Source organism: Coffea eugenioides, chromosome 5 (genome assembly GCF_003713205.1).
Source record: "Coffea eugenioides isolate CCC68of chromosome 5, Ceug_1.0, whole genome shotgun sequence".
Classification (NCBI taxonomy): Eukaryota; Viridiplantae; Streptophyta; class Magnoliopsida; order Gentianales; family Rubiaceae; genus Coffea; species Coffea eugenioides.
In genome coordinates, this window is record NC_040039.1 from 9,809,988 (window position 1) to 9,822,046 (window position 12,059).

The following is a 12,059-nucleotide window of genomic DNA, read 5'->3' on the forward strand; positions in this document are numbered from 1 at the left end:
AGGAGCTGTTTGGCTGAGCAGGGAATGGTTATGGGCGTGGGAAATTGTGTGACATTGTGAGGGTAGTTTAGTCTTTTCACTTCTCCTCCTATTATCCACTTAATTCCTTGGTTCTAACTTAGCTCCAAAAATTGTCCCCAAATGTGGTTTGAAAGTCTAATTATACACTGGTGTACTTAAACTCTTTATATCGAATATTTATCGATTGCACGTTAGTATTAAGGTTCCTAATAACGCTTAACAATCATGCTTGATTGATTAAACTATTAAAATCAAGTTTGACCAAAATATATAAATCTAACATTTCATGTTAATACGAAAAAGAATAAAAATTTAATCTAGCTCTAAATGTCTTAACTTAGTCTAGCAAAACCAAGAAATTTCATAACTTAGAAAAATTATATTAATTTTCACATAAACGTGTTTTTTTGTACTTAATTGCGAACAAGTAAAAGTAATGCTAAAAATTATTAATGAATAAAAGAAGTGCAAACGACATATGAAATGTTATTTATATATGCATTTTCAGGGTTCTCACATCCTCCCCTCCTTACAAAGAATTTTGTCCTCAAAATTCATGCTTACTAGGGGAATAAATCAGGGTACTTGTTCTGCATCTCTTCTTCTAATTCCCAAGTTGCTTCCTCGAGTCCATGATTTTTCCATAAAATCTTCACCAGAGGAATTTTCTTATTTCTCAGCTCCTTCATTTCTCTTTCCAAAATCCTGACCGGTCCTTCTTCATACGCTAACGTCTCATCCACTTCAATTCCATCCAGTGGCAGCACGTGACTTGGATCGGAATAATATTTCCTAAGCATGGAAACGTGAAATACATCGTGAATCTTGGCCATGCTTGCAGGCAACTTCAATTGATACGCTACTAACCCCACTCTCTTCAAAATTTCGAAAGGTCCGATATACCTTGGCTTCAGCTTTTTACCTTTCTTAGACACTACTCCGCCCTTCAAGGGTTTAATTCTGAGAAAAACCTGGTCTCCAACTTCAAATTCTAAATCTTTCCTCCTTGTGTCGGCGTAGCTCTTTTGTCTACTCTGAGCAACTTGAAGCCTTTCTCTAATTAGTTTTACTTTCTCCTGGGCTTCTTCAATCCAAGGTATAGCTGTAGGGTCTACGATTTTATTTTCTCCAACTTCATCCCAATGAATCGGAGATCGACACCTTCTTCCATACAAAGCCTCATAAGGTGCCATCTGAATCGAAGCCTGATAGCTGTTATTGTATGCAAATTCCACCAAGGTCATATATTGGCTCCACTTACCTCCAAAATCCAGTATACACGACCTCAGTAAATCCTCCAAAGTTTGAATTGTCCTTTCCGATTGCCCGTCGGTTTGGGGATGGTACGCAGTGCTAAATTTCAGCTTGGTCCCCAAAGAGTCCTGAAATTTCTGCCAAAAACGCGAGACAAATCTTGGGTCTCGATCAGACACGATACTCACTGGAATACCATGTAACCTTAGGATCTCTTCTGTGTACAACTTGACCAATTTTTCCAATGAAAAACTCATGCTTACAGGTAAAAAGTGTGCAGACTTAGTGAGTCGATCGACTATTACCCAAATTGCATCAAAACCTTTTTGACTTTTAGGTAAGCCCGTTAAAAAATCCATTGTTATGTGTTTCCATTTCCATTCAGGGATTTCTAACGGTTGCAATAATCCAGAGGATTTTTGATGTTCAGCTTTTACTTGTTGGCAGATCAAGCATTTTTGCACAAACGCGGCCACGTCCTTTTTCAAACCTTCCCACCAGTATAATCCCTTTACATCGTGATACATCTTAGTCACCCCTGGGTGTATAGTATACTTTGACCGATGTGATTCTTCTAGAATTCCTTGTCTTATCTCATCATCTGCCGGAACCACAATTCGATCTCGAGACCTCAATACCCCCTCAGGCCCTAATTTGAAGTCTTGGGTTTCCCCTTTTTGTACTTTCTCCAAATTCTTCCGAATCATAGGGTCCGTTTGCTGGGTCTCCTTAATACGCTCTAGTAACGGTGACTTCAATGATAAGTTCCCAAATAAAACCTTCAATTTCTCCAAGCGAGGGTTCCAACCACTTATTTCCTCTAACATATCCCACTCTTTTACCATTAACCCTGCTACTTGGGCCTTCCTACTTAGAGCGTCAGCCACCACATTGGCTTTTCCTGGATGGTAATTAATCGAGCAATCATAATCTTCCAGGAATTCTACCCATCGCCTTTGTCTCAAATTCAGCTCATTTTGGGAGAACAAGTACTTGAGACTCTTATGATCCGTAAAAACCTCAAAAGTAACGCCGTACAAGTAGTGTCTCCATTTCTTCAAGGCAAAAATTACTGCAGCTAGTTCTAGGTAGTGAGTTGGGTAGTTTTGCTCGTGGGGTTTCAATCTCCTAGACGCATAGGCAACTACCTTACCCATTTGCATTAAAACACATCCCAGACCTGCTCTGGAAGCATCAGAATGTACAGCGTAACCTTCACCTCCATCAGGTAAAACCAAAACAGGAGCGGATGTTAACCGCTTCTTTAGTTCCTGGAAACTTGACTCGCACTTCGGAGTCCAGACAAACTTAGCTCCTTTCTTGGTTAGCTCAGTCATAGGTCCTGCAATTTTCGAGAAATCCTGAATAAATCGCCTGTAATAACCTGCTAAGCCCAAGAAACTTCTAACTTCAGTTGGAGTTTCTGGTTGTTTCCAACTCATAACGGCCTCAACTTTTGCCGGATCCACGGCAATTCCATCTTCAGAAACTCTGTGTCCTAGAAAAGATATTTCAGTCAACCAAAACTCACACTTGCTGAATTTGGCATACAGCTTATGTTCTCTTAGTATCTGCAAAACCACCTCTAAGTGCTTAGCATGCTCCTCTCGAGTCTTAGAGTAAATCAAGATATCATCTATGAAAACCACTACAAACTGATCCAGATACTTCTTAAAAATTCTCTGCATTAGGTCCATGAAAGCAGCTGGTGCGTTGGTTAATCCAAAAGGCATGACTGCAAACTCAAAATGTCCGTATCTTGTACTAAAAGCAGTCTTAGGTATATCTTCCTTCCTGATCTTCAACAGATAGTACCCTTGCCTTAAATCCAGCTTAGAGAAGACCACTGACCCTTGCAGTTGGTCGAACAGACTATCAATCAACGATAGAGGGTATTTATTCTTAATTGTAGCCTCATTTAACCCTCGATAATCGATACACAACCTCAAGCTTCCATCTTTTTTCTTCACGAATAGAACGGGTGCTCCCCAAGGTGAGTCACTCTCCTTCACAAAACCTTTCTCCAACAGATCCTGTAATTGGATTTTTAATTCTTTTAGTTCGGCAGGAGCCATTCGATAGAAATTAGAGCCGTTCCAGGCATCAAGTCAATCTTAAATCCCACTTCTCTTTCCGGCGGTAGAGTCCTTAGCTCTTCGGGAAAAACATCCGGAAATTTCCGTACCACTGGTACATCTTCCAGCTTCACTTGGTCACTGGGAGCGTTTATCAAGAAAGCTAAGAAACCTTGAGCTCCTTTAGACAACATTTTCCTGGCTCGAATTCCTGAGATCATAGCAGATGATGCTAACCTACCTTTGACATCTAACCTCAGGGTTGCTTCACCAGGTATACAAAATTTCACCACTTTCGCTCGGCAGTCAAGTTTAGCATGATGATAGCCTAGAAAATCCATTCCTATTATAACATCATAACCTTTTCTGTCCAGACTGATCAAATCCACTAGCATTTTACGCTCTCCAATCCAGAATTCACAATTCTTATAAACCAGACTAGTGATTACATTCTTATTACCCATGGGTGTTCTAACTTCAAGATCGAAGGGTAATTTAACAGGTTGCACATCTATTCCAGACATAAAGGATGGTTTAACGAATGAATGGGTTGCACCAGGGTCAATTAACACTTTAGCTAATCGGTGAAAAATCGGGAGTGTACCTTCCACCACTTCCGAGGCATTAGGTACAGGTTGGTCACCTATAGCATACACTCTGGCAGGAACTGTCGGCCGGCTCCCTCCAGAAGTGTTTGGTCTAGCATTCGAAGTAGTCCCTTCTTGCATTTTTGGACACCCAGAAATTTGGTGCTCGCTACTTCCGCATTTCAGGCACTTTCCTTGCCTCTTCCAGCAGCTATCCATGGTATGGCCAGGTTTCTTATAGTATAAACAAGTCATTTGGGGAATTATGGCTCGGCCTCCTTGCGAGGTATTCCTAGGTTGTCCTCTTCCAACCGGTCCCCCTCTAATTCCATTGTTTCTTCCCCCTGCATTCCTTGCCCCGATTCCCCTTGCTAGTGCACCTCGCGGTGCTCCGGGACTAGTCACTCCGCCAGTTCCTCGGCCCACTTTAGCCGGTGGAGTATTTCTATACGTCGGCTCTCGACTACTGCTGGGGGTAAATCTTTCCTTAGCCTGAAAAGATTTCACCTGAGCTCTAGCTACTTCAACTCTCTGAGCTCTTTCGACAGCATCTGCGAAAGTATCTATCCTCACAGCGGCTAAACTTTCCTGTAGTTCTACATTCAAACCCTGTACAAACCTCCGAACACGCCTCTGCCCGGTGGCTATCAACTCAGGTGCAAAGCGAGATAGCTTTGTGAACTGGATTTCATATTCGGCGACACTCATCGCCCCTTGCTTGCATCGAATGAAATCGTCCTCTCTCTTCACTTGAATGAGAGGTGGAAGGAATTTGGCATTGAACTCTCTTGTGAAGTTCATCCAAGTTCGTGGTGTATGGTTAGTCTCCCAATGAACCCTCATTAGGTTCCACCAGGAGCGAGCAGCTCCCTCAAACTGGAAGGTGGCAAAAGTCACCTTTCGCTCCTCCGTATAGTTTAGGGCGGCGAAGATCTCAGTGATCCTCTCCCACCAGCCTTCGGCCACTTCCGGCTCGGGTCCTCCGTAGAATTTGGGGGGTCCAAACTTCAGGAACCTTTCCAGTGCCCGATCGTCGGAATCAACTGGACCTCCCTGATGGCGCCCTGGTCCAGCAGCTTGGTGTTCAGTCAAGCGCTCTAGGACGTCAGTGATACGGTTAATAGCGGTGGCTACTCCGTCTCCGGTCCCGCCCTCTTGGCCTTGGTCTGGGTTGACCTCGGGCTCTCTATCTCTACCCGCTTCCGGGTGTTGTCTAGTGGGTCTCCCGCGGCCCCTTCCTATTGTAGACACCAAATTTTTGGTTTCAAATTTTATTTTAGTTTTGGATCTATTTGTTCAATTTTTAGATCTATTTTGGTTGATTCCTGTCGCGTGTCTCTTATTGTATTTTAATTAGTTGTTTTTATTCAAATTCAATGTTTTCTTGAAAAAAAAAAAAAGAAAAATGATGAAAAATAGAAAAATGAATGAAAAGAAAAATCGCAACTTTGTTGTTCATTATTTCTAGTTTGTTTATTTTTATCGATATTGTTTTTTTTCAATATCATTTTTTCATTTTTTGTATTAAGTTATTAGTTAAAAAAAAAAAAAAAAACGCAGCATGCAAGCTGCGTATTTTGGCAGCTTGCAAGGAAGAGTGGTACATGGCCATCGGATGGCCTGGGTTGGAGAGGAATCTCCTCTTCCATCCTCACCCTTGAGGTGAGGGTTGGCCTGGTATAAATACAAGAAAGAGGGGCAGCCGCAAAGGAGAGGAAAAGGGATGACGGCTGAAAGGCTAGAAAAAGAAACTAACGAGAGAGTTTTGACGGGGGGGAGAGCTAGAAAGAAAATAGAAAGGAGGGTTTACGGGCGGAGAACTGGAGGAGAATCAGCAAGGCTGAGAATGGAAAGGAACGGGCTTTGAACGGGAACAAAAAGAAGAAAGCTTCGGGTAGAGCTAGAGGAGATGGAACGGAGAGAGAGCTGAACAAAGAATCTGAGCGATGAAAGATAGAAAAACAGCAAAGGGAAAAGAACAGAGGATGACGGCTGGGGAGGTTTTTGAAACGGCAAAAAGAAAAACCCAGAAGAGAGAGTGGACGGCTAAGGGAAAAAACTGAGAAGCGAGAGACGACTGTGGAGGGAAACATAGAGAAGGTTGACGGCTAAAAAAGGAGAAAAGGAGAGAAACCAAAAAGAACGAGAGGGAGAGTAGAAAGTTTCGATCTTTTCTCAACCATAACTGAAAGGGGGAGAGAGCAAAGAGGAGAAGAGGTCTGGCACTACTTCCCCAAGGAGCAGAGGAGCTGTCGGAACTATTAGCCTTCACGACTGCCATCACTTCAGCCCTCCATCATCACCAGATCCTTACTGAGGTATTTCAGTCCAGAACCCATGCCAAGTTTGGATTTTTCTGTGTTTCCTGTCTTGATTCATGTTTAAGGAACGTATAGGGTGTTGACCTGGGGTTTAGAGATAGTAGTTTGGATTCCTCAGTGGGGGTTCTATGATGAACTTAAGAGGCTTTTGTGTTTATGACTGATTATTTGCGACAAGCGAGCCCAGGAAATTGCAGATGCTCTTCCTTTTATCAGATTTGTGCGACCATTGTTTCTGATTTTGTTTTCTCCTGGTTCGCATGATCAGTTTTGTGAAGTGTCGGTAGTATAGTATGCTTAGTTTTGTTTCAAACTTCCTTTTGTTGCTTCTTGCAAGTTTCTGGTTTGTTATGGCAGTAGACATTACCATGTAAATGCTGAAACTTTAGCCACTCCAAGCAGGTTCCTTTGCTGCATTTTATTTTCGGTGGTTGTGAGTAGCCCTTTTGGAGTATAGATGATTGTGTTTGAGGGTAGCAGCATGCGTTAAAGGTCATGGCATTGGGGGGGGTTTAATGGATGAATCCATAGACTTACTGGCTTTGTTTCACAAGCATGTTTCGGTTTTTTAAAGTAAATTGCAGAAGAGAAATGAAAACTGGAAAATTTTTCAGAATGTTATTCCAATGTTTGCATCCCTTTTTCTCTAATTTTTGTGTTTGAAATCCAGAATTTTCATGATGCAAAGTGAGAAGTTTAGGTGGTAGTTTTGTTTGTTTTAGCTCAGCTGGGACTTGACTGCGTCTGCAAACTGGGTTTGTGAGTGCAGCATGGTGTAGTAAAAATCAGCAAAGAGAAGGCTGTCATACCCTGAGTTTCCTTCGCATGTTTAAATGTTTAATAGGCTCTCTTTTAGATTGAAGTTTGATGCTGGGTTCGCATGTTTGGGGGCTAGGGTTCCTGATTTAGGATCTAATGCTTGCTGGAAAATGAATGGTTCAGGTTGTCAAACCAGTGTTGCACGCATGTTTTCCAGAATTTCTGCATGATATTTTGATGAGTTTTGTTTTTTTGGTTTGGGGTGGTTACGTGGTTAGTTCCTTAATCTGAGCTTGTAAATGAAATGCAGCTGGTTTCTTTCTTAGTTAGTTGCAGAAGCCTGCGCATAAAGCCTGCTGCAACGAGCTCAAAGCTCTTGGTCATGTTGCAGCAGCATGCGCGAATACCTTTTCTTCTCTTTAGATGGCCGAAGCTTTGGCTTTGTTTCAAACGTTTGATTTGGTTTGTAGCTTGACTGAGATGTCCTGCGTGTGATTGGGAACTTGGTGTCAAAGGTCATCAGTAATTTCTGGTTGGATGAATCTATTTGCATGATGAAATTGCTGCAAGCTTGGAAACCAAAAATGCAGCAGATTTCTCTTTCGGTTGTAGCAGTTTTCGTTCTTCAATGTTTGCATGATTTCCTCCTATGTCTTTGCTGGTTTGGGATGTCAAATTTATGTTTTTTGCTGTCTAGTTTAAAGTTTTGGATGTTGGATTACGGGAGCTTTGGTTAAGGCATGTAGTTGAATTTGAAGTTGGCGTTTGAAAGTGAAACATAAAAGAAATGCGGCTGATTTGTGTGTTTTGTGCAGAAAGCTTTCTACGTAGTTGCATAGGAATTTGCATGCAAAACAACTTCTAAAAATTGCACTTTGACCCCCAAGTCTCCCCTTGTTCTACTATGACCCAATCAATTGAATGATTCTCTCAATTTGGTCCTTGGTAGCTTTAATTTTTGCAACTTCATTGCTTGTTTGTTTTAATTAATTACTATACTTTGTTTCAATTTCACTCAAGTCATGACTTTAGGGGCTTTATGATCAAGTGAGCTTGTGTTTGCCTATTTCCTTTAATTTTTCCAAATAAATTGGTACCTTGACCATTTCTTTTATTTTGGAAGATAAATAAGTGATTTCACTTCATTGGGGCCCAATTGCTAGGGAGGTAACCTCTATCTCCTTGATTTTCATTTCTCCTATGTGCTCCAACGTGCTAAGTGAGAATTGCATGTCTAAATTGCTTTCCTTGCCTTTCTTTAGTTCCCTTATTTCATTTACTATTGTTTTTTGTTAAGTTATTCTTTTATGGGGTATGTGTACACCTCTTGGCTTGTAATAGATAGGGCTTGGAGGAGCATTTGATGAAGACCTATTGAAGACGTGTGCCTAGCTAGCAAATGTAATAGGTTTATTAGTTTGGTTGCTTACCTTTGTTGCTATGTGTTAATTTGCTTTGTTAGGGCCTTGCATCTAGTCGAGCATGCTAAATGTTATGTGCTATGTGTTTATAAGTGTTTGGCATGTCTACTCGCTTTCCATAGCCTGAATGAATGTGATGGATGAATGTACGTTTCCACTAGTCTAATGCTAGTAGGAATTCATAGAAGAGCTAGTCCAACGCTAGACCCAATAGGATTTTTCCTTTGTTTTTCATTAATGCATTATTTGCCTGTTCACTACATATCATGCATTTTTCCTTAGTTTTATCATCTGGCATGCTCCTCGATTCCCCTTTCCCCTCACTTTAGGTCTTGCATCTCATGCTAGTTAGGGTACATTTGCCTGAAGAGTCCCCTTCTGATAAGGGAAACGAGCGAGTGTGGCTACTCGATAGCCTTAGCACGCTAGTTCCCCCTTCTAATCAAAGGGAAAATTAAGTCACAAAGTTAGGACTCCCCGTTCCCATCTTGATGCATTCCTATAGGATTCATGCATTTTTCATTCACGATCACATACACTTACTTTATATTCTCTCTCTTTTTCTACATTCTCACTTCACACTACTTTTACACGTTTTCATTCAACTACTCACACTCTATACCATATCACTCGCACACATGCACTTTATATTATTTTCACATTATCATTCTTTACTCACCTTACCTTGTAAATACATTTGCACACCTCCATTTTTCTCACTTCACATAAACTTACATTTTCACATGACATGCACTCCATTCATTTTTACGTCATTTAGGATTACGTGTGACCTCTCCAAAGGCTCATTAGTGGGCTTCGCAATTAATGTGATTGGCACCACTCAACCTTTGAAGAGAAATTTCCCCGTGTCCCCCTAGGTCTAGGTTTTTGCATTCATATAGTCATATCCAACATGCGATACATACCTTGGGTAGAAAAATTAGGAAAGGCAGGGCTAAATCACGCAACTAGCCTTGGCTAGGTCGAAGGGGTGCCTTGGATTTTTATCCTTGCCTTCCCCTTCGTCAAGTGTGACCCCCGAACCTTTTTCTTTGATTTGCGTAGACTAGGAGTCGTTTAAAAAAGGGTTTTCTACATTTTCCTTTGAAAAATTCATTTTTTTAGGTGACTTGGTACACCTTAACTCTATACCAAGTGGCGACTCCGATTTTGTTTTTAAAAAAAAACCCTTTTTTGAACTTCGTTTGGCCAAATCGTCGCATTATTAAGTCCCATGGCCTTTTATTTTCATTTACACACGTTCACATATATCATACACACTACTCACTCATACACACACCACACACACATCATTCAAAAATGGGGCGCGACACCTATCACTTGGCGATCCATAGTCTAAGTTATGCCTATTATGGGAGGATCAAACGATTAGGCGAAGTGTTATTTGTTTAGGCTTATTAATGTTTCCTTAGTAAATAAAATCGATATGGAATGGAAGGAAAAGTAAGTAAAACACTTAACATATATTTCAAGTGAAAGTCATACAAATAATAGGTTGGGACATTCCCAAAAGGTAAGGCACATAACTAGCAAAAATACATACAAATAATCCCTTAAACAAAAATTAGGGATATGGTGCCTCAGAAATAAGTCATCCACCTAGACAAAACTTGATGACCTAGCTAATGTCCCCCTATTCTAACCCTACATATCCAATATGGTCGAATCGATCCAAGCCTAACCCTCAGCAGGGCTATCGGGAGCTATGTCCTCCTCCGGATCCTCCTCCGGGTCCTCCTCTGGATCCTCCTCCGGATCCTCCTCCGGGTCCTCCTGCTCGACACTCTGAAGGATACTCGTGGCCTCATCTATCATCATCGCGGCATCTGCCCTGATGCCGACGCTCCTATCACGTATCCTCTCAGCCAATCGAGTCACCCTCGCTCTCTGACGCGCTATCTCCACGCGAGCGGCCTCCAGCCTAGCATGCTCCGCTGCTACCCTCTGCTCTAACTCTGCTATGCGGTCGAACTGAGTGTCCACCATGATACTCAGCTCTTCTACATCCTGAGACAAAGTGAAGTTAGCGTCCCTCAGCTGGCGACGCTCATCATCCAGGAATAGTACTAGCTCATTGGGGTAGGCATAAGTGGCCCTACACTGACACCGAGGATGCCTATCAGCTGGGGTATAACGTATATGGGCTCCTCCACCTCGTGGTCCATAAGAGATGGACCTAAGAGGCTCTATGTGTCCATTTGACGCCCGTTACCATTAGCGTGTCCATTACCATTCTCCATACCTGCAAAAGAATTAAAACTTAGAGGTTAGAACTCAAATAGCTAATTAGATCAGCATCACTTAAAATATATCTAATGGTCTCAATTCTTACTTCTAAAAAGATCGGAGTTTCTAACTCGTATAGTATATCTCTCAAATAACTTTTCTAACCTAGGCTATGATACCACCTGTGGTGACCCCACTTCCCCCTAAGGCGAACCAAAGGGTTGGCGGGCCGTCTGCCCAACTCTCGCCAGGACTCACGCAAGCATTCTAACTCAAAACCTTCCGACGATTAACCTAAGCTATTACAATAATGATTCTTCCGAAACAAATCAATTTCTATCACCACATTAACTTCAGAGATAACAGCATATAACTTAGCCAATCGACGGTTCTTAAATACTTCCAGCGACGCTCGCAATAGATAGGGACATACTATACTAATACAAACATACAAATTGAGTATTAGAATTAGAGATTACACTTTTCCAGCTTCAAGGGGCAATCTAAAATGAAAAGTACAATGCTTAGCTTAGAATCCGTTACAAACCGAAAATTACAATCAAATTGTTCAAGTACAACCATAAGAAATATAAGCTGCTCAAATACTTTCAAACTTCCCATCCTGTAAGGAAAACAAATAAACATGGGGTGAGCTAAAGCTCAGTGGTGCCCCAAAACATGCAGTCACGTAATTCAAACAGCGAGTAATAACTTAAACAAGTTAAACAATTAAGAAAGCGTAGAACAGCACAAGGTAGGATACCGGGGCTCTCAGGAGCCATTTTCCTCGCTTGAGCACCGTTTATCGTAGTTGATCCTCCGTCAACTTTCACTACTTATAGTCCATGTAGATCCACTCATTTTAATCCTATCCCGTCACCATTCATACCCCTGTCCCGGGCCCGAACGTCGACTAAGGACGCAGTATACTCGAGATATACTCGTAGATAATTGGTCGAGAGATTCACCCAACGACATTTTTGTAGTTAGATTCAAGTGCCGAGGGATTCACCCAACGACGTAACTACTTTTAGATTCAAGGATTATTGTAGTTAGATTCAAGTGCCGAGGGATTCACCCAACGACGTAACTACTTTTAGATTCAAGGATTTACAAGAAAAATGATTCACGCAAGTCACCACTCGAACGGCTAGTGCGATAAAGTACACATTGCTCACTTCGATGGATCAAAAACTCATTTTGCAATTTATCACATATCGAGTTAAGAAGGAACTTAATCCAAGTAGGAAAAGAACAGGCAGGGACACTCACCAAGAGTGAAGTTCAGATATCAGGTTGGGAATCGAATTCCGCGTCCTCGCGATATCCTAAAAACCAAATTTTGAAACTATAAGTTTCTATTCAGTTTTTAAA

General features: G+C 41.6%; 1 protein-coding gene across 1 annotated transcript in view; it reads right to left on the reverse strand.

The window, feature by feature from the left end:
• The window catches only part of LOC113771150, a 114,785-nt gene extending 103,479 nt beyond the window's left edge, over positions 1–11,306 (reverse strand). The window contains exons 1-7 of the mRNA XM_027315766.1: positions 11,233–11,306; positions 11,050–11,122; positions 10,672–10,701; positions 10,256–10,559; positions 4,775–5,175; positions 3,461–4,681; positions 1,055–3,308 (exon numbers count right to left, since the gene is read on the reverse strand). Of these exons, the coding sequence (XP_027171567.1) occupies positions 1,055–3,308; positions 3,461–4,681; positions 4,775–5,175; positions 10,256–10,559; positions 10,672–10,701; positions 11,050–11,122; positions 11,233–11,306 (4,357 nt within the window). The remainder of the gene's footprint in view (positions 1–1,054; positions 3,309–3,460; positions 4,682–4,774; positions 5,176–10,255; positions 10,560–10,671; positions 10,702–11,049; positions 11,123–11,232) is intronic.
• Between the last annotated feature and the right edge of the window lie 753 nt (positions 11,307–12,059).